The sequence below is a fragment of the Caretta caretta genome, chromosome 1 (assembly GCF_965140235.1).
Source record: "Caretta caretta isolate rCarCar2 chromosome 1, rCarCar1.hap1, whole genome shotgun sequence".
In the NCBI taxonomy this organism is placed as follows: domain Eukaryota; kingdom Metazoa; phylum Chordata; order Testudines; family Cheloniidae; genus Caretta; species Caretta caretta.
In genome coordinates this window covers 119,961,706-119,989,117 of record NC_134206.1, presented here as the reverse complement: position 1 = coordinate 119,989,117, position 27,412 = coordinate 119,961,706, and the positions used below count along the sequence as shown (strand labels likewise).

Genomic DNA, 27,412 nt, shown 5'->3' with positions numbered 1-27,412 from the left:
ACACAGAAGAAAGCTTTGTATTATTCCCTCAGACTTTTGCTGGGGGGCAGAGGCCTCCTGAGAGATTTCCCATTACTCCCATGGGCCAATCCAACTCTGCACACAAACGCTAAAAACAAGGAAATCATGTTAAAGTGACATTTTGCACCCAACCAAGTTCCAGTTTCCAAGCATTAGCCCATTACAATCCCAATACTCAACCCCACTAACACTTCCAAGTCCCTCGCACTGATTTTCAGTCCAACATTACTACCTCCCCACAATGGACACATCAAAAACCTGAACTATCACAATGCAACACACAACACACAACGGTTCTCCAGTCTTCCAATGCTACATTGTACTGGAGATTATAACTTGTTACTAAGCAATCAAAATAATACCCATAATCCTTAGCTCCTATGTAGCGCTTCCATGCATAGATCATAGCGAGCTGTCTGGCAAGTCCTTATTTGTCAGTGCTATGGTCTGTGCTTTAAAGAGTCCACCCCCCATGGCAAGGTCAACAAATTAATTTCTTAATCGGTCGCTTTGTCACCTGCCAAACCCAGGACTATAACCCTGCTGGTCCTAGTTAAACAAAAAAAAAATCATTTTTTGCTGTCCTCCTTTGCTCATGAAACTGAAAAGATGACCTCTTGGGAGTCTTGTTTCATTTGCCAAAAACAGTTTAATATGTCATTTCCCTTTATTCATTTGGTCAGTAAATTTACATATCCAAATCTAGCCACAATGAAAAATAGACTTTCAAACAGAATAATCATCAGCTATTAACTTGCCAATTAAAAATAAGGGCTACTAGAGTTTTTCTTTGGTTTTGTTTTCATGATAGTGAGGCAGATATTGAATCATCCACGTTTCAAAGCTGGAAGGCACCAATCGAACTGCACCAATGTTAAGTCCAAAAAGATGTTAGCTTTGTACTACTAATCAGTGTCACTGTCATGTAGTTCACAGGAAACTCACTAAATGGGAGGCCCTTGCTTTTGAGCTGGTGTGACCCAGAGAGGCTCTGCATGACTCCTGGGCTACCCAGAGAGATTCCCCTTTGGATATGGCCACGTAAGGCTCATTTTGACCTTACATAGATAACTAAACATACATAGATCCATACATAGAAACTTACATAGATAACCTGTCACTGGAAGGAGTCTTATGATTTAGCTGAAAAGAGGCTGAAGCCAGTATTACACTAAAACTCGGAATCCATTATTCTGCAGATATTTGGCTCGAATAATAACATTATTAACATAATCATTGCTCGAATTGCAGCTGTCCATTCCGTCATAGACCTGGATGTTCCTAACCCTGTCATGATAGGCACAAATCCCACCTGCAATGAGACACAAAGTAGTTAATACAGAATTAAAAACGAATAAATCTCAGCCAGAAGCTGTGGCTTCAGCGAAAATCCATCTAATTGAACCTATAAAGTCTTTTGGGAAATGATAAATTGTGCTGTTGCGTAGCTGCATTTACTGAGTACTTGATTCTTAATAGGGAATTTGCAAACAACTTATTATTTGTTTATTTATTATTTATATTGCAATAGCATCCAAAACGTGCTAGATGCTCTCTGAATGCAGATGGGTACACGGTCTTTGCCTTAAAAACATGTATAATCTAAAAAGGCAAGGACAGGTGAAGGATGAAGTAAAAAGATACAACATACACCTGGAGTAACCAGAGTGATGACGTACCTGTTCATTACAAGCTCCCCCACTCCCAATCTTGTGTTCACAATTTAACTACATCTCCTACCTACCTACCTCCTTTCCTTTTTATTGACATTTAGATATCACAAGAACATTTCTGTTCATATTTAATCATGTAAAACCCTTGCCTTAAAATGATTTATTATTTGAATTACACTCCCTCATGGAGGTCTCGATCAAGAAAGGGGCCCCACTGTGCCAGGCACAGCACAAAAACAGCCCCAACGAGCCTACAATCTAAAAAGACAAGCAGAAAAAGGATCTGAGCCCCTGTTTCAGTTCCAGGGCCCTTAATCCCCAACACATGACCCCTCCCATCCATTTAACAACCAAAAAGTTCACTTCCAAGACAGACAGATGAGGAGAGACTTAAATCCTGATTCAGTTCCTCTGAACTCAATGGCGAGGTTTTTCCACTGTCTTGTATCAGATCCAGTGGGTATGTCTACATAGCAAAAAAAGACCCGCAGCAGCAAGCCTCAGAGCCTGGGTCAACTGACTTGAGCTCATGGGGATCATGCTACAGAGCAAAAAATAGCAGTGTAGACACTTGGGCTCAGGCTGGAGCCCGGTCTCTGAAATCCAGTGAGGTGGGGAGGGTGGGAACATGTGCTGGTTTTAGACCCACACCCCGAGCTTTGCAAGCCCAAGTCAATTGACCTGGGCTCTGAGACTCCGTGATGTGACTTTTTCTTTGAAGTGCAGCCATACCCTAGTCAGCTAAAGCCTGATCCCATAGAAGTCAGTGAATTATTGTCATTGAGTTCAGTGGAAGCTGGATGAAGCCCCTAGCTGGTACTCTTCATCCAGCCCTGAAATGGGTTAGTCCTGCATAACATTCTCTGTCCTCCTCCCCAAGCCAACGTGCCATGCCACGCAGAATGCCAGAATCCCAGGATCAGCTATTCAGCCCCCAAAGTGTTCTAGTTTCCCACTCAGCTGTGCTACAGGAAAGCTGTCAAGTATTTGAGGATCCAAATGTAGGTTATGGATTTCGGTGGAGGCTCTGTGCTCCACGGGCGAGGACACTGCAATGAGAGTCAAGTGCTATTGCTGGCTTTGTCACTGGCCTGCTCTTAGACACTGAGCAAGTTATTTTACTGTTCTGTGCCTCTCTTTTCCCTCCTTCCCTTCTTCTGGCTTGTCGTTTTAGATTGTAGGCTCGTTGGGGCTGTTTTTGTGCTGTGCCCGGAACAGTGGGGCCTCTTTCTTGACTGAGGCCTCCATGTGGGACTGTAATACATATAATAAATCATATTTTTAAGGAGAGGGTGTTATGATTAAATATGAATAGAAATGTTCTTGAGATTTAAATGGCAGTAAAAAGGAAATGTTTGTTTCCATGTAAACAATCTACTACAGTCTTGGGAGCCCCAGCACAATAGCATTGTACCGTGCATGAGAACCAGAAAATATAGCCATAAACAAAACTGTCAACAAAAAGCATGGTGAAAAGTAAATCAGACTTACATCAACTTCATCTTTAAAAATCTCAGCTATTCAAATCTTAATAAAGTAGTTAAAGCAACTTTTTAATATATAATGTTTTATCTTGATAGTGTCCCTTTAACTTTACAGCACATACTGTACCTCTGAGATATTGTTGCCAGGACCAGGTAGGGTACTTTGTCTGTAATGCCTTAATTTCAGTAACTAGAATAGTTGCACCTTGAGTTATATGTTCTTCACTATCCCAGGCTCCAGGAATTGAATTGTAGTGTGTATGAACCTAGAAGATTCAGACAAAAAATTCAGTCTCCTTAGAAACAAAACCACCACTTTTGTTTTCTGTTCTTTACATTTTTAGCCCCCAATTTAAGGATGTATCCTTCTTTAGGATGACATTCAAGCGCATGCGGTGGTGTTTTCCTGAACAGGAATAGACTTAAGTATGTACATAAGTGCTGTCCCGAATGTAAAAAGTACTTACTAAATAAAGTATAAAGTAATTTGCTAAAGTAAAGCCTTAGTGCATAATATTTCTATTTCAGTACTTGGGATTTTTATTTTTCCTGGTCTTCCTTCCATACCTGCATCAAGCCATATCGGTTTCTTTCACGGTTCCAGCCATCGACTAGAATAGCTCCAGCACGACTCTCCACAGAGATGACTGCAGCAATGAGTGCTGGATCTATGCACAGATTTCTGGCAACTCTCTTAATAGGGACTTCGTATCTCCTTAGACGTACTATGTCTATTTCAGCCATCTTTTCTGCAGCATGGACCCCTGTAGCAAATACAAAGGTGAATGTGGTTTCTGCATGTAATTTAAAAAACATCACTTTACATATAAGTTGGCATTCCAAAGCCATCATTTTCTGTTTAGAAAAATGCAGCCATTTAATGTGGCTCAACATATTTGAAAAGCCAATGCAATCCTATTGATTTCTGAATATGGTTGATAGTTTTTGAAATCCAGAAGGCAATAACTATATATCTTTATATATCTCTGAATCAGTAACAAAAGGGTTGGGGGCAGCCCCTGCAATTCTTAGGAAGCCTTTGACATCTCTTTCCTCCTTAACATTTTCCTGATCCAGTCTTTTTCATGCTTCCCTTTCAGTAAAAATTTGACAACCCTGATTTTCAGAGATGCTAAGCACCTACAGGTCACAGGTACTAGAGTACTTTTGAAAAACTATCCATAAATTTATAAGAAAGAGAAACACCATGAAGATAAATATGTTTAATGATTTGTATTTTTAAAAAAGCAACCCAGCAAGCTACATTAACTGTTAAATCCCCCAGCAAGTAAGTTTTAAAACAGTTGATTACATATGTATTTAACATAACTTACACTATGTAGCAGTTTTCAGCTCCAAAAGTTTTATGAACTTACACTACACTACACATAGGAATCACTTCACACATCAGTAAAATACAGCCTCCTCTACTCAGAAGTGAAGTGATTGTTTAAGAGCATAAGGCAACAACACAAGTCAGAAAGTGGAGAATACTGTATCCAGCCAAAATGGCAAAGGAGAATTTAGCAATACAAAATGGAATTATCCAATTTGGAGTTTGATCAAGACAATGGGTTTAGCAGCCCTCTTCTTACAAAAGTTCTCTGGGATCTTTCATGACTAAAGGTGGAAGGGAACTCTGTTTTACATCTCATCCCCAAAAAGTTACCTCCAGCCTCTTAATAAACTCTGGATCAACTGGATCATTACTGACTCTGAGGGAAGAGTGCTACCTACTGAATCATTTTCCTGCCATAATGTTCCTTGTAGGCCTCCTTTCCAAGTACCTACCCAGCCTGATGGTAGTAGAGTTAGATCATGAATGGGAAATGGAATGAAAGCGAAGAGTGGGAACCTCCCCGTTGAAACCTGACTAGCTTTAAACAGGGCCCATCACCCAATGCACTTCAGTCTTAATCTTCCAAGTTTATCTTCAGATCTTCAAGATATTACATAAGGAGAAATACTGGCTCCGTTGAAGTCAATGGGACTTTTGCCATTGACTCTCAGTGGGGCTAGGATTTCACTCATAGCAAAATAGCAGATGTTTTCTACATGTTGCAATAAAATGCTGGTATTTCCTTTTCCTTCTCTAAGACATCTTTTTTTCCAAACAGGCGTGCAAGTGTGAAAAGGTTTCTCACCCACAAAACTTAATCTCCTCAAAAAAATGTACAGGAAATTGGGAGGGAATTCCTAAAATGGGGCACTCAAAGGAGGGGTAGGATCACCACAGCTCCAGGGTCATCCTCCTTTGATTTGTCCCACAAAATATTGATTTGGCATGTCACAACTGGCCAGTTTGTTCAGCATGTCAAGACTCAAGTCTGATTCCAGGTGTCTTGTTTCCCAGTCCAGGAGGGGTCTGGGAGTGCTGAGGAAAGTGCGTGCTCAGTACCTGTGTGGAGATAATGCCACTGAAAGCCTAGCTGATTAAGGAGCAATGTTGACTGGAAAGGGATCATGTCTGCTTCTCTTTGTTCAGAGGCTGATTGCTGTAAATGTGAGACCTTAAAAGGGGGGTTCCTCAGAGACAGATACAGAAGACATAGCTAAGAAAGGCTGTCATTTGAAAACAGTAGGCCTTAACACTTGGCACTTCTCCTCATCTAGTTTTATAGACTCAGTATCACTGTCTACCCTCCAGTTAGCCCTGTACTTCTGAGCACAAACAGAAGTGTGTGCATTGAAATACTGCCAATCAAGCAGTGAATGATACCTACCACAAGTTGGGGTTTGTACAGCTCCACAGGAAATCACAGGGGTTTCCATAGTACGTAAATCACCATAACATCCATAACTTACAGAAGGAGCTAAAAAGTTAAAGGGAGATATTTAAAATAAAATAAGATCGTAAGACTGTATTGCTCAGACTGTTGCAAGCATGAATTAAACTTATGCAGAAAGGACACCTCCACGCTGACATTTCTGTTGTATTATACTCATTTATATTAATAGCACTATTAGCAGCATCGGCATCAATGGCACCATCAACAAAATCTAATATCCATTAATTGCCTTTTTCTAATATTACATATTGAAGTCAGTGGAGCCAGGACAATTTTTACCAGCTGAGGATCATAGAATCATAGGACTGGAAGGGACCTCGAGAGGTCATCTACTCCAGTCCCCTGCACTCATGGCAGGACTAAGTACTATCTAGACCATTCCTGAGAGATGTTTGTCTAACCTGCTCTTAAAAATCTCCAATGATGGAGATTCCACAACTTCCCTAGGCAATTTATTCCAGTGCTTAACTACCCATACAGTCAGGAAGTTTTTCCTAATGTCCAACCTAAACTTCCCTTGCTGCAATTTAAGCCCATTGCTTCTTGTACTATCCTCAGAGGTTAAGAAGAATAATTCTTCTCCTTCCTCCTTATAACAACCTTTTACATACTTGAAAACTGTCATCGTGTCCCACCTCAGTCTTCTCTTTTCCACACTAAACAAACCCAGTTTTTTCAATCTTCCCTCATAGGTCATGTTTTCTAGACCTTTAATCATTTTTGTTGCTCTTCTCTGCACTTTCTCCAATTTGTCTACATCTTTCCTGAAATGTGGCGCCCAGAACTGGACACAATACTTCAGTTGAGGCCTAATCAGCACGGAGTAGAGCAGAAGAATTACTTCTCATGTCTTGCTTACAACACTCCTGCTAATACATCCCAGAATGATGTTCACTTTTTTTGCAACAGTGTTACACTGTTGACTCATATTTAGCTTGTGGTCCATTATGACCCCCAGATCCCTTTCCGCAGTACTCCTTCCTAGGCAGTCACTTCCCATTTTGTACATGTGCAACTGATTGTTCCTTCCTAAGTGGACTGCTTTGCATTTGTCCTTATTGAATTTCATCCTATTTACTTCAGACCATTTCTCCAGTTTGTCCAGATCATTTTGAATTTTAATCCTATCCTCCAAAGCACTTGCAACCCCTCCCAGCTTGGTATCGTCCACAAACTTTATAAGTGTACTCTCTATGCCATTATCTAAATCAGTGGTTCCCAAATTTGTTCCGCCGCTTGTGCAGGGAAAGCCCCTGGTGGGCCGGGCCGGTTTGTTTACCTGCCAGGTCTGCAGGTTCGGCCGATCAGGGCTGCCGGTGGCTGCAGTTCTCCAGGCCAATGGGAGCTACTGGAAGCAGCGGCCAGTATGTCCCTCGGCTCACACCGCTAGCCCTGGCCTTGCCAAATTGTTCTACTTTCTAGAAAGTGAGAAATTAACTGAACCCATCAGCCAACCAAGGGCATTTATGACCTTAGTTAAGAATTAACATAAGTTGTTTTTGTGATCCTATTCTGCTGTCTGACCTATACTTTATCATTTATAGTTTAATAGGCTTACGTGGAGGGCAAGAGGCCTCATACCCAAAAGAAGAGTTACCCATATGGTAGATTTTACAACTATATATAATAGGAGAACTCAGATCTGATTGCATTCCCTCAGCCCTACAATAATCTCTTGCCAGTGTTGCTTTTGACTCGTGAAATAGAAATAACCCCGAAACTCACCAACAAGGGCAGCAAGGCCCAGAAACATCAGTGTTAGCAGCATGGGGATGGTTCTTCTTAGGCACCCAAGACCGTCTGAAAATTAATCAAACTCTGCAAACATGAAGAATTCAAGAAAGTTTCCAATGTTACTAAGAAAAAGTTCACCCACACAAATGGCAAATTTTACTCAAACCACATCCAAAAACAGGCTCATTGACTTTTTACCCAGTCTAGCACACACTTACTACTTAGGTCGGGGCTTACTGTCACATGGACTTCAGCATAATAAGCCCTGTATTTGAAGGATCAGACCTTTATAGTCTGTCCCTGTACCCATTAAATCAGTAGCAAACATTTTCATAGATCAGGCCAATAATGAGCAGCCTTTTTGGTACATATTGTTTTTTCCATGAACAGGAACTGGTCATATAGTCACATTTTAACATAACTTATTTTTTTCCTCAAAGATTTATTTTATATAAACCATTTAAAAAGTCCATCGATTTGCTTCATTATCCATAAACAAACACACATTGGCAGTCACTAGATTACTATAAATAGAATGTTTCTATGAGTAAAATTGAGGATTCCTCCCGTTCCAAGTGAGTACAATATCAATGAGTTCACTCACCTGTCTTCAGTCTGCCTTGTCCTGCAAGACTGATCACTTAAAGAGCTTTATATATACTAAGGTTCCCCACCCTCTGGCTTTGGGAATGTTGAGTTCTACTTAGTGTGATGTCATTTCCTGTGAAGTTTAAATACTATAACAGTAGTAATACTTTGAACTCATATAATGCCTTTCATCCAAGGCTCTCAAAGTGCCGCCCTTCATTATTTTATTAAGCCTCAGAATAACCCAGAGAAGTAAATAAGTATTATATCCTTTTTACGCAGCTGATGCACAATAAGTGACTTGCACAAAGTATAGCAGTGAGTCAGTAGGAAAGGCCACAATTGAATCAGAATGCTATTCTTTTCCTGCTGTACATCCCTAGACCACACAGCTGAGGAGGTCTCTGGTCCACTGATGTTACTTTTCAATAAATCTTAGAACACAGGGGAAATTCCAGAAGACTGGAAGAGTGCTAATGTTGTGTCAAAATTCAAAAAGGGCAAGTGCGATTACCTGGCTAACTACATATCAGTTAGCCTGACGTCAATCCCAGGAAAAAATAATGGAAAAGCTGATACAGGATCCAATCAACAAGGAATTAAAGAATAGAAATATAATTAATACCAATAATTATGGAAAATAGCTCTTGTCAAACAAACTTGATTTCATTATGTAAGGAGATTGCAAGTTTGGTTGATAAAGGTAACTGCATAGATGTAATAAACGTAGACTTTTGGAAGACATTTGACTTAGTACTGCATGACATTGTGATTAAAAAGCTAGCACTATTCAATATCAACAAAGTATATCTTACATTGATTAAAAACTGGCTAACTAATAGATCTAAAAATGTAGCTGTCAATGGGGAATCATCATCAAATAGAGGTGTGTCTATGGGGTTCCTCAGAGATCAGTTCTGGGCCCAGTACGATTCGATAGCTCATCCGTGATCTGAAAGTAAATATAGAATCACTGCTAAAAAAATTTGCAAATCTAATATTTATTAGTGTATGTCAGGTCCTAGACTAAAGTAAGGCACAACCCAGTGATAGCAATAAAGGAAGCAGGAGCTTTTCTTGCAGTGCTGGCTGCTTGTGACCATGCCTTCCCTTGGAATAGGTGTGCGGAGAGCAGTTTGGCATCTAGAGATGGGGACATCCTCAAAAACAATGAGGGGGTGGGGTTGAAAGCAACTAGGCCTCTTTAAAGAGAGCACAATGTAAGGGAAGCCCCCAGGAGTGCTCTTCCTTTCAAGGAATTGCCATTTGTGGTTGTTTTAAGCCTGGGGGCATCTAATTTTGGTAAACAGTCTAGTGAGAGGTTTCAGAGTAGCAGCTGTGTTAGTCTGTATTCGCAAAAAGAACAGGAGTACTTCTGGCACCTTAGAGACTAACCAATTTATTTGAGCATGAGCTTTCATGAGCTACAGCTCACTTCATCGGATGCATCTGATGAAGTGAGCTGTAGCTCACGAAAGCTCATGCTCAAATAAATTGGTTAGTCTCTAAGGTGCCACAAGTACTCCTAGTCTAGTGAGAGTAGACTGGTCATGCCACCAGGTGAGCATAAACATTCTATCAGCTCATGTGATGGAAGGAATATCATGCTGTCTACAATCTGGAGTGGAACAGTCACTAGAGAGGTTTTTAAGATCAAGTGTCAACCAGGGCCTAGCTCTTTCACAGCTCCAAAAGACAAGTGAGAATCTGAGTGTCTACCGACCTGGTTAAGCAACCCGTGCTGCTCACTCAGATTCATAGATTTGAAGGCCACTGGGCACACAATATCTTTGTTTTCACATATGCCGAGTGTTCTGTTTCTAATGAAAGAAAACACTGAATTATGTATTATGTTATGTATTCATGTGAAAAAAATCAATATAAGCAATAAAATAGGCCAGAAAATGTTTTGCTTCACTTACTAGTTTCTATATTTAAAAACAGTCAAGAAAATATTTTTTTTTTTGTGGCACATTGCTCAGATTGTGTTCTTGAGTTTACGATTTCTGCAGTTATGTGGCCAAAGAGGAAACACCCATTTACAAATCATCAGTTTACTAAGTAATATGCCCTGAATTATATTATAGAGCATGTGCTGCAGCTGTAGCAAGTAATAGTTTGCCATTGGCAAACATGTAATTACCAAATGACCTTATATTGTGTTTTAAATGACAGAACTGCAGCATATGTCACTGCAAGGTTACAGTATTAATTAATGGTATGTTTAAGAGCTTTGTCATGCTTAGATGAAGGATACAAACCATTATTATAAAAGTTGCATTTAAAAGATTGTCCACGCTTTAGAAACCACATAAAGGAAATAATCTCAATTTTTTTCTAGGGCAGCACACTATATAATTAACATGTAATTAATAAGGAGGGAAGACTGGGAGGGAGTTTATTTTGCTTGCGTGTTTTACAAGAATCTGATTTTCATACACATGTTGTTCACGGGAAAGCACCTATTTATTGCAAGCCATGGGGCTCATTAAATAGGTGAGTTAAAACATTCTCAAAAAACACCTGAGAAAAGTCAGTTAGCAATCATAATTCAGGGTAGAAAGTCTCAGGAGTAGAGTCATGCAACCATACTATCACCTAGACGGGTGGTAGTTTGCGGTTTGCTGCTCCAGGCCAATGGGAGCTGCTGGAAGTGGCAGCCAGTACATTCCTTGGCCCGCACCACTTCCAGCAGCTCCCATTGGCCAGGCGCAGCGAACCGCGGCCACTGGGAGCCGCGATTGGCCGAACCTGCGGACGCGGCAGGTAAACAAATCGGGCCCGCCAGGGGCTTTCCCCGCACAAGCAGCGGAACAAGTTTGGGAACCACTGACCTAGAGGATGCTCTGTGTGGGCTCTTTCAAAGCAATAGCTTTACTGGCTGTCTCACCTTCACCAGCCTAGTCTTGCACATCTGTAAATGTAGACATGCTTGCAATAAAATCCACCCAATCTAAGCAGAGTGCTTCTTTGAAGGTCTATTCTGGCCAGCTCTATTTAGGTTATATTTGTTACTTTAACCTTTTGTTATCAGCTCCAGAGCTGAGATAAGTTAATAATGAAAGTGTATCTGCAGATAATTCCAAAGACTGCTGCAGAAATTGGAGTTCATTAGACCATAACAGTATACTGGGATAGGCTCTCAGCTAAGTGGACATTTGATTAGGCCACCCACATCCAACAAAAAAATAAAAAAGCCTCTTAAAGAACAAGGTAGGACCTGGTATGGTATCAGAATGCTGCTCTGGAGAGAAATTTGGATGTTCAGATATTCCTTCAGGCTAAGGCATATGAAATCCTCATTTCCCTAATCTCATTTTTTTCTGCTGGGCAGGTGAAGAGGATCATAGATGCAAAAAGCAGTTAGTTGGGACATGCATGTAAAGAAGCAGCAGCAGCCACATTTGACTGAGCTATGCCAGCCTCCTCATCTTTTTTAGTTAGTTTATCTTTTAAGAGTGAGTGCCCTGGATACCATTTCCACTGGGGCAGGTGGAGAAACCTTCAGAAGTGGGAAAAGAGCTAAAGCATCCTAAAAATAAGCTCTAATCCCTAGAGAAGCTTTCTTTAAACTACAGGGCTCATAGCCCTGATAGTGCAGCACCATCTTACCTCAAAGCAAGCACAACAGACCCTGGAAAGGAGACAGGCCCGCCAGATTTGTCTGATGAAAGAGCAGAATAAGCAGACATATTTGAGTTCAGACCAAGGTTCACCTTAAAAAAAATTCTCACACCTATGTAGTCACTTTTAGACACTATGTGAATATGCAATAATACAGAACTGTAGTTCCTCCCAGTTCCTTGGAGGAGCCAGGGCTTAGTGCAGGCTATATTGCTCTGAAGACTGTTTTTCTCCATCAACTTTCATGTATCAGACTACCTTACTTACCGGTGTAGAGGAAAATTGAAAGTGTCAGTAATTACTTTTTCTCCTCCATCCTCCAACCCCAACCTTCATTCCTACCTGTAGGGGAAATTGTGAGAAGGAACTTTTCCAAGGGAGGGATAGAGAAAGTTTCCTTGTGTATTTCCAATACCATTTGAGACAAAGTGGGTTATTTTTGGTTCCTTGCTAATTTTGTATTCTCTCAAGTTATTTTAAAGATACAAAATTGTTTAAATCTTTTTAAAATGTATTTGTCCAATTCATTTGGGGTTTTTAAATTTATAAATCATCCCCTGTAAGAGTATATTTTCATTTGAGCTTTCTATGATGTAGGCACTTCTACTGCTGACTCAGATACATTGCATCGGATAAGTGAGTGGCAGCCTGTAAGTGCCCCTCCCCAACAGTCTGCGCAGCCGCTTGGAGGGGGTATGGCGTACTCTCGTGATGGTAGTTGTGGGTTCTGTCAAGCTGGAGTAATGGATTTTTTGATCAAATAGATAGGGAATAATCAGGGCCAATACCAAGTGCAGGGGTCCACCTGGGATGAGATTGAGAAGGAGATGGGGGAAGTTTTGGGAGACCCCAAGGGAAAGGAGTGTAGGAAAAAGGGAATGGTATTACAAGGTTTTTGCACTGGGATGGCATACTGGGTAAAAAGGGAAGGCGATCTTCTCCAACACATTAAGGATTTTGAGGGGATTGTGGATCAGCAACGGATTTTAACAGAAAAATCTGTGTTAGCAGTAGAGGTAGCGGATTTGAAGGCATGGGATGCTGCACAGACAGAGGAGTCTTGTGAGGCAATCCCGTGAGAGAGGGATGAACTGCTCAGGAGAGTAGGAGATTTAGAGGGGGAATTGTATCAATGTAAACATGGGGACAATGAACTTGGGGACCCCAAACCATCCGCCTCACTTATGGAACTGAAGGAGACACCTCCACCACCCTACCCTGAAAAAACACTGTACCCACCACTGCCAGTGGACATTGTGAGCCGGCAACCCACAGTTACAGCCCCTGCCAGAGAAGCTATCCGGGAGCAACTGCAGAAGGTAGGAATAGTGGCCCCAGTTGTGGGGTGGGGAGACCATGCCCCACAAGTAGTAGAACAGGCAGAAATCCGCCCCTTGTCCCTGAAGGACCGGGAGACAGTACTGGGCCGTTTGGGAAAGGTACCCTGGGATGATTGGGACCAGTTTGTGCTGTGACTAGTGGAGGTGGGCAGGGAGATGGAGGGTCTAACTCGTGAGGACCAGGTGATCATATGACATAGTCTTTTGGGACTGAGCACCTTGGAAATCGATGTGGCAGGACTGGCACACCCATTTCTAATCCCCGGACAGGTGGCAAAACATTTGTTTGGGGTGTACTCTTGTACTGCGGGGATGAATAAGAGGAAGGGAATCCCTGGGGAAACAGGGCTGGATACACTTAATCGCATACAGGTGTTGGGGACTCGAGGGGATGGAAGACCACAAGTGTCAATGAAGCCCCCTCGCACTAGGCCCCGGTGTCCTTGGCCCCCCCCCTCCTGCCTGGAGGCACTCGCAGCAGCTCTGCGTGCTAGGCCCAAGTGTCCTTGGCCCCCCCACCTGGAGGCACACACAGCAGTTATGCTGAGAATCTGCAACAGTATGTTGCAGAGTCAGACTGCCTGAAACTAAGCAAGGCCAAACAGGGGAGATATAAAAAAACAATGCTGAATAAAGCAGCTTTATGTATAGTTTAACAAATGATACAGAGAATCAGGGAACTAGCTGGGAACTGGATTGGCTGGCTATATGGATATTTGGGGCAGCTTGCTATTGAATAAGTATGCTAAAAAAAAGAATGTATAAAAGCCTGTGTAACTTCCTGCTCTGTGTACAGGATTTGAAATTCAAATCTCCCTGTACCTATTTGAAGCTTCAAATAAACTTTTCTGCTTCTCCACCCCGTTGTGATTATTGGGTGTAGCACACCGGGTAACGAACCACTCAAGCTGTTGTTCAGCCTCTCGGCACTGGGTGCCAGCAACAGCTTTTGGCGTCCCTGGGTGGGCAACGAGGCTGCAATTTAGCCTTGCCCGGACCCTTCCTGGAGGTTGAGGATTGCGGCGAGAACCGACGCCCAACGCGTACCGGTGAGTTCATCGGGGGCCTCGGAGGAGACTCGATTTGATCGACCCCGGAGGGCACAACGGTGCAATGCACTCATATAGTGGAGAAGCAGTTGTGGACGGCGGTGAAGAACCGGTCCCTTAGACGTGGAGGAGGAGCAGCTGCAGGCCACAGTGAAGAACCGGTCCCTTGGATAAGGTAGGAACCTTTTAAAATCCGGATTATATGCTCTGTTGGAACCTGGGGACGCCCAGAGTTACCCTGTAGGTATGGGACAGGGACAGAGCTCAGAGGTTAGGGCACGGTGTACGCCCCTAGAGTGCATTCTAGCAAACTGGAAGGTATTTGGTGCGGATCCGATGACTAAGAGCCAATTAAAACGATTCTGTACAGTTGACTGGCCTCAATATCAACTAGAGGACCAGGAGTGGTGGCCACCAGGAGGGTCAATTAATTACAACACGATCCTTCAGTTACTCCTGTTCTGTCAAAGAACAAGGAAATGGAATGAACATATGTATGCGCATTTGTTTCTGACTTTATGTACTCGACCAGATATTTTACAACGCTGTAATCTGACTCCAACTGGTTCGGTAGCAGCTAATGTTAGTCCCCAGACCCCCACCCCCACTGTAATGGCAGAGCCGGTGTCCCCTTCGGCCCCTACACCCACACCTTGTAAGTCCCCAATGGTTGGCCTATACCCCTTAATCACCGAAACTAAAGTCGCCTGGTCTGGATCGGACAGGCGTCCGGCCACGACTATGCAGGTTTATACTCATGTGCCCTTTAATCCTGTGGATTTGGCTGCTTTCAAAGCACAGGCAGGAGAGTTTTCCACCAACCCAAGCAGGTTTATATCCGTCTTTAAGGGGTGCCTCAGTAGTCACAAGCCGGACTGGGATGATTGTAACGTCCTCCTGCGAACCCTATTGTCTGAGGTTGAAAGACAGCAGGTTGTGTCCAAGGCAAGGGAGGAGGCGCAGAGACGGTACGACCGGGATCGTATTAATGTCCCTGACCCGGATGCACAAGTCCCCCGAGCAGACCCCAGGTGGGATCCAAATGATCATGGGGATATGACCCGCCTTACTTCCTATAAGGAGTTGCTTTTACATGGACTCCGTCACTCGGCTGTCCGACATAATAATTAAGCAAAGCCATATAAAGTAATGCAGAATTTAAAAGAAAGCCCAGGGGCGTATTGGGGACACCATTCGACAGAACACTAATGCAGACCCCGATGATCAGGCAACTGAGTCAATTATTAAGGGAATTTTTACAAGCAGAGCAGCCCCTGATATTAAGAGAAAGTTACAAAAAAAAGGAGGATTTAATGGGTATGACCATGGCACAAATTTTAGAGACTGCAAACCGAGCTTATAGTCTGAGAGAGACAGAAAAAAAAAAAAAAGCAAGTAAAATTAATGGTAACAGCGGTACAGGCCGGCACTAAGAGAAGTGGCCGGGGAGGAAGGGGCCGTGGACGCGACCGTCCGGGCCTGCAGGAGAGACGACTGGGTCGCAACCAGTGTGCCCTGTGTCAACAGGAGGGACACTGGAAAAATAAGTGCCCAAAGAGGAAAGAAAAGGGAGGTGCCCCTATGATGGCGATGGTGAAGCAGGAATAGGGGTGTCAGGGGAGACGGACCACCCTACCCCCGGAACCCCAAGTAAAGATGCGGGTGGGAAGCTCAGAAATAGATTTTTTAGTGGACTCTGGAGCGGCCCGAACTGCCGTAAATCAGCCTCTTCAGTTGCCAGTAGCAGATTCCCTTACTGTGGTGGGAGCCACAGGCAGGGACACCAAGTGCCCAGTGTATGCCCCAGCGGAATGTGCTTTGGGAGACAGGACTATATCCCACAAACTGGTATACCTCCCTGAGTGTCCAACACCTCTGCTGGGACGGAATCTACTTTGTCGCCTCGGTGCCACCCTGCATTTTACTGAGGACGAAATAACCCTTACCTTACCCCCTGAGAATGCCTGGATCATGACCCTTGCAGTTGACCCCTCAGCCATGCAAGCCCCAGAATGGAGTCCGTGGGAAGACCAGGTGTACCCCCTCGTGTGGGCATCAGGGATTCCAGAAAAGGCCACTCACCAGACCCCTATTACTATTCAGCTCATACCAGGGAAAGGCCCAGTGCAAGTAAAACAGTATCCAATCAAAAGGGAAGCCAAAAAAGGTTTACAGAAAACTATAGATCGATTCCTAATGTATGGTATTCTCCGGGAATGTCAGTCAGCCTGGAACACTCCCATTCTACCCGTACAGAAGCCTGATGGCACGTATCGGCTGGTACAGGACCTAAGGGCAGGCAGTGAACAGGTTAAGACTCTGCACCCTCTCGTCCCTAACCCGTACACCTTATTGGCTTCTATAGGGGGACAGTATACCCATTTTTCAGTCCTTGATCTGAAAGATGCTTTCTTTACCATCCCAGTTGCCACCCCATCACAGGAGATATTCTCCTTCGAGTGGGAGGACCAAAAAAGGGTTAAAAAGCAACTTTGCTGGACAGTGTTGGCCCAGGGATTTAAAAACTCTCCCACCCTTTTTGGCCAGGCTCTGGCCAGGGACCTACAGGAGTGAAATAATAAGGAGGCTCTCCTTCTGCAGTATGTAAATAATTTGTTAATTGCCACTGTGGGCCAAAAACCCTGCCTTAAAGCCACCGTGAGCCTCCTGAATTTTATTGGACTCCGGGAATATCATGTAGCACGGAGTAAGGCTCAAATTGCCCTCCCAGAGGTACGGTACCTCGGGTTTCACATACGGCGAGGGGAGCGTCAGCTTTCAAGCGAAAGAAAGGAAGCTATCTGTCAAGTTCCTACCCCAAGTAACCATAAGCCATAAGGGTATTTCTGGGTATGGCAGGCTTTTGCAGAATATGAATCCCAAAGTTTGGACTGTGGGCTAAACCCCTGTACAACTGTGTAAAAGGAGCGGATCATGACCCCTTCTATTGGACCCCAGAGGCTAATAGGGCATTTAAAATCCTAAAAAAAAAATTGATGGAAGCCCCGGCTCTGGGCCTGCCAGATCTCTCTAAGCCGTTTCAGTTGTATGTACATAAACGAAGGGGGGTGGCCCTAGGAGTACTTACGCAGCTGTTAGAAGCATGGAAGCGTCCTGTGGCTTATTTTTCTAAGCAATTGAATCAGGTTGCAAAGGGTTGGCCGGCATGTTTACGGGCGGTCGCAGCTACTGCCCTATTGCTTGAGGAAGCCGAGAAGCTAACTTTGGAAGGGGTTATGCAAATCTATACTCCCCATGTGGTCCGAGCCTTATTGGATACAAAGGGAGGGCTTTGGCTCACCCAGGCTCGGATTGCTCGGTACCAGGCTAAGCTGTTAGAGAACTCTGAAGTCACCTTACAGCCTTGCCCCTCCCTTAACCCAGCCACCCTCTTGCCAGAAACAGAGGAACAAAAACATGACTGTTTAGAAATCATAGATGTCCAGTACTCCAGCCGTCCGGATTTAAAGGATGTACCTCTCCCAAATGCAAATTATGAGTGGTACACTGATGGTAGCAGTACTGTAATAGATGGGCAAAGGAGGGCGGGTTATGCTGTTGTGACCCTCCATGACACTGTGGAAGCTGAAGGTTTCCTGCTGGGACCTCTGCCCAGCTTGCCAAACTAATAGCCCTGACCCGTGCACTTGAACTGTCAAAAGGAAAGCGGGTCAACATTTTTACTGATTCAAAGTATGCTTTTGGTGTGCTGCATGCTCATGCTGGCCTATGGAAGCAAAGGGGAATGCTGACAGCCCAAGGCTCCCCAGTCAAGTACGGGCCCAAATCCTCCAGCTCCTAGAAGCCGTACAACTCCCCTCGGAAGTGGCGGTGGTACACTGTAAAGCCCATCAAAGGAAGAATCAAGATGTGGCCAGAGGTAACGCCCGGGCAGATAGAGAGGCTAAGCATGCTGCCACCCTGTCATCCCCTCAGGCTGAGAACGCCCATATGCATGCCCTTATCCCATCAGTAGGGGAGCTTCCAACCCCTCAGTACTCTGGGGAGGAAAGACAGCTAACTGACAAACTCGGTCTCCGGGAAAAGGAGGGATGGCTCCATTCCCCAGAAGGGAAGGTCCTCTTACCAAAGGGCCTAATCCGGCCAGTGTTGTAGAAACTACATCAAACCACTCATGCTGGCAGGGAAGCACTTATCCAGCTAATAAAAAAATACTTTATCACTTCCGGACTCCGACCCCTGGCTGCCCAGGTACAAGCAAAATGCCCAGGTACAAGCAAACTGCTGCCAAAAAAATAACCCCCGACCGGGACATCCTGTGCCACCAGCTGCCCTAGAACCCACTCCGGGCCCCGGACAAGTGTGGCAAATAAACTTTACTGAGTTTCCCCGGACCCAAGGGTTCAAATATCTCCTTGTTATAGTGAATCGGTTCAGCAAATGGCCAAAAGCCTTCCCATGCCGTAACTGCACTGCCAGGACAGTGGCCCTCAAGTTTGTTAAGGAGATCATTCCTCGCTTTGGACTCCCCCTGTGGATGGAATCTAACAATGAAACACACTTCACGTCAAAAATCATTCAAAGCATCTCACATGCCTTACAGGTCCCCTGGAAACTCCATACGCCCTGGAGACCGCAAGCCAGTGGTGTAGTGGAGCGTACCAATCAGACCCTTAAATGGCATCTCTCAAAAGTGTGCCAAGAAGCCTCACTGCGATGGCCTGATGCTTTGCCCCTTGTCCTACTCCGTATCCGCGTTCTCCCAAAGGGTAGATTGGGGCTCAGTCCCTTTGAAATTATGTTTGGAAGGGTATGGCCTATGAATGGCACCCCGGTTCTGTCAGGGGAATGGGAGTTGGGTAATGGTTTTTTGTCACAGTATATGTGTTCCCTGTCTGCTGTTCCCTTGTCTCTTCACAGGTATACCAAGAATTCCCAGCCTCTCCCCTTGGACTCTCCCGTCCACTCCTTACAGCCCGGTGACTCTGTGCTTGTTCGCACCTGGAAAGACGAGCCTCTCCAGAAAAAGTGAAAAGGACCCTATACCGTCCTGCTGATCTCCCATACAGCGGCAAAGATCGAGGGACACAAGAACTGGATCCATCACTCTCGTCTGAAGGCAGTACCTGCCCCCTCGTCAGCAGAACAGTGGACCGTCCAACCTGCTGACTCCTCATCTAGTAACGATCTCGGGCTAAAGCTACTGTTTAAAAAACACAAATAGCGGGCACCTTAATGCTAAAATGGGCCCACCCAGGTACTGGAGACCCTGGGTTGGAAAAACTCTGGTAATAATTAATTGGATAACATTGTTATTCTCTGTATTGGTATTTCCAAACTGTGCATATCGGGAGCATAACTCCTTTGTTTTGCTTGTGCACCATGTTGCTAATTTAACAAACTAGACTGATTGCTGGGGATGTGCTCCAACTCCACTGTCCCCCAAAATGAAAATGCCCCTTGACATGTTGCCCTTGACCCTAGCAGAATTAGCCACCACCAAAGAGCAGGAAAGAACGGACTCACCGTTCTGGAACAAGACCTCTTTACAGCCAGCCACCTATCAGGACCAGGAGTATTCAGTTGCAGTACTCACTGAGAAAGTGTTATGTTTTACCCGAAACCAATCTGATCCCTATGGGCATCCTGTGGGAAAAAGCTCCTGTGTTATTACACAGTGGGCTAATGGGTATTAAATAAAAACCAACAGGGGAGGCCAACAGTGTGGGTGTAATGGTTCCTCCCCTTTTAGGAAAACTCTTACAAATAATCTTACCACAAAAAAGGGGTTTGGAAATGTAACTTGCCGTCCAGTTAATATCTCCAATGTAGCAAGCCAATGGTGGGTTTGTAGTGGTCCCTATGGCGAGTGTAATTTAAACAGCACAATTAGAAATGCCCCCACTTGTACCCAATCAGAAAAATAGAATGCCCCCCTAGGGGCATATAAACTGTTTGAAAAAGCAGCCTTAAATATCCCAGGAATCCCCTTAAGAAACAGTCCTTACTGGGCCCTACAGGGTCACTATTTTGTATGTGGCCAAAAGGCTTACAAGGTGCTGCCAGCCAACTGGACAGGTAGCTGTTATATAGCTCATGAAGTTCCTCATCTTTCCATAACTGCCACACTGCCCAAAGAAAAAATTAGAACTGCCCAAGACACCTCTATTAAGTCACAAAAAAAGACCCTGCGGCGACTGACTAAAGCATTAGAGGGCAATATGAAGAATCCCCTCACAACCAAGAAGCTGATAGGGTGCTCTGTACTGGGAATAGCGCCACTGTTTACTGGGCCAGCCATGGCATGCATAGGCCGCTATACTGTAAGGCTGCAGATGGTACTTAAAAAAGTGGCCTTAAAGTTAAAGGACTCGGTTAATAATTTAAAGTCAGCAGTAAAAACATTAAATAAAAAGGTACAGCAGTTCAGGACGTTTTCCCTCCAAAACAGGCTGGCTTTGGACTATCTCTTGGCATCCCAAGGAGGGGTTTGTGCCCTCATCGGGCCCCGGTGTTGTGTATATATAAATAATAGCAGTTATAAAATCTATAAAAAGGTAATACAGGCTGAGGCCCATGCCCAAGCCGAAGCACAGGTTGCCTATACTGCCCCAAAAAACGATTGGTTGCAAACCTTGTTTTCAGGCTGGGGTTTTGCATCTTGGCTTGGTGGTTTATTTAGCCTGCTATTAAAACTTCTCTTTCCTGTATTGCTTGTATTACTGGTATTATGCTGTGCGATATCATGTGTCAGGGCCCTTTTGCAAAAGTTAATAAGTTATTCTCTTCAGGGCTATCACAAAGTGCTTATGCAAAGTCATATTATAAAAAAATAAGTAGCCCAAGTAAAAAAACTCAAAGCCAAGGCTGTTAAGTGTTCTCAAAGGGGGGAGTTGTTGGGGACACTGGGGCATGGCCACTAGGTAACTCAAGGGAATAAAAGACCACAAGTGTCAATGAAGCCCCCTCGCACTAGGCCCAGGTGTCCTTGGCCCCCCCTCCCGCCTGGAGGCACTCGCAGCAGCTCTGCGTGCTAGGCCCAAGTGTCCTTGGCCCCCCCCGCCTGGAGGCACACACAGCAGTTATGCTGAGAATCTGCAACAGTATGTTGCAGAGTCAGACTGCCTGAAACTAAGCAAGGCCAAACAAAAAAAATATAAAAAAACAATGCTAAATAAAGCAGCTTTATGTATAGTTTAACAAATAATACAAAAAATCAGGAAACTAGCTGAAAACTAAATTGGCTGGCTATATAAATATTTGGGGCAGCTTGCTATTAAATAAATATGCTAAAAATATATATATATATAAAAGCCTGTGTAACTTCCTGCTCTGTGTACAGAATTTGAAATTCTAATCTCCCTGTACCTATTTAAAGCTTCAAATAAACTTTTCTGCTTCTCCACCCCGTTGTGATTATTGGGTGTAGCACACCGGGTAACGAACCACTCAAGCTGTTGTTCAGCCTCTCGGCACTGGGTGCCAGCAACACAGGCATGGGCCCGGTGCTGGGTGCATCCCTTGGGTGGTCCATGGGTGATACCCCAGACAGGGGCATCAGGACCTGGTGGGGATGTAGAGCGGGGTAGGGATGTAGAATTGCTGGAGAAATGGTTGGAGCTGAGTGATGCGCAGTTCGTGGGGCATTTAAGGTTGCAGCACCCTGAACTTGCTCCCAATCAGCTATCCCAGTTTCTTGAACAGGCAAATGTGTGGAGGCAGATGCATCGTGGCGAGAGTCAGTCCATGCTATTACTGCGGAAGATCAGTATATGGTGGAAAGGGGTGGGTCAGCCCAGAGGGGAGATTGTAGAGGGAGACAAGTATCAGGGGGTAGCCATGTTAGTCTGTATCCACAAATACAACAAGGAGCCCGGTGGCACCTTAAAGACTAACAAATTTATTTGTGGGTAAAAACCGCATTTCTTCAGTTGCATCTGAAGAAGTGGGGTTTTTACCCACGAAAGCTTATGCTCAAATAAATCTGTTAGTCTTTAAGGTGCCACCGGCCTCCTTGTTGTTTTTGTTGAGGGAGAGGTTCTGGCTTTGGGCAGGTAGTCAGGGACGAGGGGGCAGCTATAGAACAACAGATCCAGAGACTGCAGGCTAAACTGACTTCCCAGGACCTTACCAGATCAGGGGGAAAGTGGCCCCAGAGACCAGGGGACTGAGATTTCCTGAAATGCCAGGCACACAATTTTGCTTGGGGAGAGGCATGTGTTCAGTGCCTGGATCCCCTGTGAACCAGTGGCAATACCTGATTTACCATGGCATGGGGCCCACAGTCCAAAGGGGCCCGGCCTGCGCTTCTCTGCCCTGCCACCCCCGTGGGGGCAGAAGCTTCATGTGGCCAACTCCTCCTGCAGCAGGGCAGACTCTGCCAGCAGCCAAGCTCCTCGCCGGCCTCTTTCCCCAGCATGCTAGATTCCCTCCCCTCCCCTCCCTCTCCAGCTCTTGGCCACCGATCAGCTGTTTGCCGTGCAGGAAGGACGGGGAAGAGTGGAGCCTCAGAGCGCTCCTCCATCCGGGGAGGAGGAGGAGGAGAAGAGACAGAGGCGGGGCCTTGGGGAAGGGGCTGAAATCGGGGCATACCGCCTCCAACCCCTGCTATGAGCACCCCCAGGACCCCAGTCCTCTGCCCTGACTCCTACAACCCCCTCAGCCCCCTGCCCACCTGGACCCCTGCAACCCTTCACACATCCCCAGCCCCCTGCCCACCCGGACCCCTGCCCATCCCTACACCTCCTCAGCCCCATGCCCTGACTCCTGCACCCCCATATACCTCCACAGCCCTCTGCCCTCACCCTGCACCCCCATACACCTCCCCAGCACCCTGCACCCCCTCACACCTCCCCAGCCCCCTGCCCTGACCCCTGCACCCCCATACACCTCCCCAGCCCTCTGCCCTGATTCCTGCACCCCCCACATACCCAGACCCCTCCACCCTATGCCCTGACTCCTGAACCCCCCCACATCCCCACCCCCATCCTGAGTACCAAATGGGAGCTCCTGCACCCCCACCACATTCCCACCTGAACCCCTTGCACCAAACAGGAGCTGCCCCAGGTAAGCGCTCCACACCCCAACCTCCTGCCGCAACCCTGAGTCCCCTCCCTCACCCTAACTCCTAGCCAGACCCTGCACCCCAACTTTTTTTTACAATATTTGGAAAGATCATTAAGTGGTCTGTCGAGGCCCTCCACGGTTTTCAAGTGGTCTGTGGAAAAATAAGTTGGACTACAACAATCAAGGTACCTCATTTTATTTTCATTTACTTGCTATTACTTATAGGAGGAGGATGAAGAAAAAAGAATGAAAAATGGGGTCGGGGGAGATAAGAGAGAATGTTCGTTTTCTTGGCTGGGTCCCAAGGGGGGGGGCCCAAAAATGAAGCTGAGCACATTGCCAGGGGGCCCCACTAACTCTCAATCCACCACTGGCTGTCACATCACCTGGGCTGGGGATACTGTGTCAGCTGATCCCCACAGTCTCCAACCTACCTGGGTGGCAGTAGAGCAGACATGGCCCTGCCCATTAGCTCCTCTCCACTCCCTAGCCCACCCACTCCTTGCTTCCCACTGCTTAAGTCTTAGCCCTCTCACTTTTAAAAATGATTGCTTGCTCCTCCTCCCCCACTCAGGCTTTTCTGGCACCCCTGTTTCCAGGTATCCAGTTTTAGACTGGAAACTCCAGTAGAAATGGGACCTGGGTGTCCGGTTAGCAGGCTGACTGGAAACTAAAAGTCCGATTATAGGAGTAACCACATTAGCCTCCGCTCCTCCCACTCCCAACACCCACCCCAGAGGGCTGGAAGAGAACCTGTCCTGCTGCTGCTGGATGTCACTGAGTGTGGGGGAGTCAGGGTCCTGCACCCCCCACTTCCTGCGATTCACCGTGACTCTCAGCCAGCCAGTAAAACAGAAGGTTTATTAGACGACAGGAACACAGTCAAAGCAGAGCTTATCGGTATGGAAAACAGGACCCCTCAGTCGGGTACGTCTTGTGGGGTAGGGAGCCCAGACACCAATGCTGGACCTCCGTCCGTTTCCCCAGCCAGCTCCAAACTGCAACCCCCTCCAGCCCCTCCTCTGTCCTTTGTCTCTTTCCCAGGGCAGGAGGCCACCTGATCTCTGTTTTCCAACACCTTCAGTTGGCACCTTGCAGGGGAGAGGCCCAGACCATCAGTTGCCAGGAGACTGGGTGGCAGCCATACACTGTGCAGAAAGCATCACACCTTCCTAGGGCTCTGCAACAATCACACACCTTTATCCCACCACCTAGATACTTAAGAAATTCATAGGGGAAACTGAGGCACCCACAGAGTATTCAGAGAAAACGTTAAGAACAGTCCCACTTTGTCACACTAGAGGAGGGGCAGCTCAGTGCAGAGAGAGATGAAGAGAATGGGCTAGAACCAGGGAGAAGGTAGGTACCTGCTCTATGTGGGGAGGGTACCCCTGGACTCTCCCATGCTCCAGGGACCATCCCTAGCTCCCGCCCCACTGTGCTTTTGCCCCCAGCCCCTTTTATAATCATTCCCCGGGGGGCCCACAAATATGTTTGGAGCTGGGCCCACAAAAAGTTAATTTGGCTCTGACCATTGGAAGGTACAGAGGTGGGTGCTGCGACATAGGAGTGCCCTGGGAGGCATCCTGTCCATGTTCTCAGTTTAGGACAGGACGCATCTGGTCGTCCCATGCTCCAGGGGGCAATTGAAGGGAGTTCCATGAGGAATTTTTTTATAGACACTGGAGCAGCCATCAGTTGAACCACATGGGGGTAGAGGAGGCCCTCAGAAGGAACTGTGACAATTGTAGGGGCAACGGGAGGGGAGACAGGGTTAACCCTGAGGTGGGGACAGATCAAAGGAATCTGGGGGGAAGGGGAGATTATGTGGGGTTGGAATGAGGTGCTTAATCTGTTGGGGGCAGGAGATTTACACAAACTGGGATTTGTACTGGATTTAGCCAGTTGGGTGTGTTTACTGGGGCAGACGCAGGACGGTCAGGGCTATACCATTTCTGTGGGGATAGCCACTATGACCATTAAAGCGGCACATGCCCTCCCACCACCCCCGGCTGGGTGGGAACACAGTCCTGTGCGGGCTAAGGATAACCTGGATTTTGGCAGGGGCAGCATGGAGGTACTGCTGGAGGGAGGGGACCCTCCCCCACAGAAACAGTATCCTATTCTTCGGGAGGCATTGGCAGAGGTGGGGGCAACTATTGGGGAATTGGAACAGAGGGGATTGATGAGAGCGGTTGCATCCCCTTGTAATGCTGCTGGGTGGCCCGTGAGAAAGCCAAATGGTGCCTGGCGCCTCACTGTGGATTACAGGGCACTAAATGCTCTGGCCAATTCCCCAGCCTCAGTAGTGGCAGTGTACCCTGAAATGCTAGTCCATACTGGACCCCAGTTCCAAATTTTCACTGTTTTGGACATAGCTAATGGGTTTTGGTCTCTGCCACTAGCTATCTCAAAAAGAAAAGGAGGACTTGTGGCACCTTAGAGACTAACCAATTTATTTGAGCATAAGCTTTCGTGAGCTACAGCATGCATCCGATGAAGTGAAATTGGTTAGTCTCTAAGGTGCCACAAGTCCTCCTTTTCTTTTTGCGAATACAGACTAACACGGCTGCTACTCTGAAACCTAGCTATCTCATGTCAGTATAAAACTGCATTCACATGGGAGGGCAGACAATTCTGCTGGACAGTCCTACCCCAGGGATATCGGGACTCCCCTGCAATTTTTCACAGATACATGAGACAGGCTCTGGAGGGGGGTGGATTTAGCAAGGTGCATACAATATGTAGAGGACCTGTTGCTAATGTCAGAGACAGAGGAGGAAGACAGGAAACTAACCGAGCAGGTCCTGCAAGCTTTGGCAAGAGCAGGGCTGAAGGTCAATGGGAAAAAGGCTCAGACGGGACAGACAAGAGTGACCTACTTAGGAGTGAAAGTGTCCCAGATGGGAAGGGAAATCGATAAGGGACGGGTTCAATTGATCCAGACCCTGCCACTGCCTACAGATGTTAAAAGCTTGCAAAGTTTTCTGGGTCTAACTGGATTTTGCAGGGATTTTGTGGCCAATTATGCAGAAATAGCCCAGCCTCTATTTGACCTAACCCGAGCCTCAACTTGGGAGTGGTCAGAAGAGTGTACTGAGGCCGTGAGAGTGCTAAAGGAAAACCTTGCCAGTGCTCCAGTGCTGGCCTCCCTGGATGGGGAGAAACTCTTTTATCTGTACCCTTTGGTATCTGACACTACCATTGGTTGTACGTTAACACAGGAGTATGGAGCAAAGGACTGACCTGTGGTCTTTGCCTCCCGACTTTTGAGTGCTGTGGAACTGAAGTGTGGATGGTGTGAAAAGGTGCTATTGTGGGGGGGGGGGGGGAAGAGATAGGGAAATTCAAATACCTGGGGGATAAGGAAATTAAAATACCTCGTGGGAATGCAGAAAGTAATAGTCCGATCTCATGAACCCCTGCGGCTGTTAAACATGCATACAATCTTACAGGGACAAGTGAGTGGGCAGTGTATTGCCAAATGGTTGCTGGCTCTACAAGCAGAAAACATTAAAGCAGAAATGTTAAAGGAACCCATAGTCTGGGTCACTGGATTACATCTGGCTGGCACCCCACACCAATGTGAAGCCAGCCCACGTAAAACCCAACATCAGGTGTTTCGGTAAAGGTGGACATCAGGTAAAGGTGGGGACACGGATATGGTTTTTGGATGGAAGTTGTAGGTATCGGGGGGATGGAAAAGTGCAGGATCAGCTGTTGTGGGAATCGGAGGAAATGAGACAGTCAGCACCACTGGCTTCTTACTAGAAGCAAAGTCAGCTCAGGAGGCAGAACTGGCTGCCTTGTTAACTGTGTTAAATGAAGTGGATCCCAAATTTGAGCCAGAATGTTGGGTGGTAGTAGATTCAGATTATGTATTTCGTAGGGTCACATTAATGCTGTGATGGCGGGCGAATAATCATTTCAGGGCAACAGATGGCTCCACAATCAAGCATGCTACCTGGTGGAAGCGAGTGGAGGAGCTGAGTCACTGTTTTACACGGATCAGTGTGGTAAAGGTGAAGGCACACAAGAAAACAGGACCCCTAAGCAAAGGAAATAATCTGGCCGATGTAGAGG

The 27,412-nt window shown here is 45.9% G+C and overlaps 1 protein-coding gene and 1 long non-coding RNA gene across 3 annotated transcripts; one reads left to right on the top strand and one right to left on the bottom strand.

Annotated features, from left to right (window-relative positions):
- Positions 1-665: 665 nt before the first annotated feature.
- Positions 666-17,480, bottom strand: LOC125640042 (lysozyme g-like). 2 transcript variants are annotated; one of them, XM_048858105.2, is made up of 9 exons: positions 17,391-17,480; positions 11,902-11,953; positions 10,013-10,109; positions 9,105-9,241; positions 7,693-7,785; positions 5,902-5,991; positions 3,746-3,942; positions 3,306-3,444; positions 666-1,333 (listed from the first exon to the last, which is right to left on the bottom strand). In XM_048858105.2, exons 5-9 carry the CDS (start codon positions 7,733-7,735, stop codon positions 1,188-1,190), a joined length of 615 nt encoding a protein of 204 aa, XP_048714062.1. In that variant the 5' UTR covers positions 7,736-7,785; positions 9,105-9,241; positions 10,013-10,109; positions 11,902-11,953; positions 17,391-17,480; the 3' UTR covers positions 666-1,187. The 2 variants fall into 2 exon arrangements, with proteins under 2 accessions (XP_048714062.1, XP_048714071.1); XM_048858114.2 differs by lacking the exon at positions 10,013-10,109.
- On the top strand, positions 14,390-20,973 carry LOC142072744 (uncharacterized). The gene is made up of 2 exons (XR_012669296.1): positions 14,390-14,477; positions 19,184-20,973. It is a non-coding gene; the product is annotated as an uncharacterized LOC142072744 (long non-coding RNA).
- Positions 20,974-27,412: the final 6,439 nt, after the last annotated feature.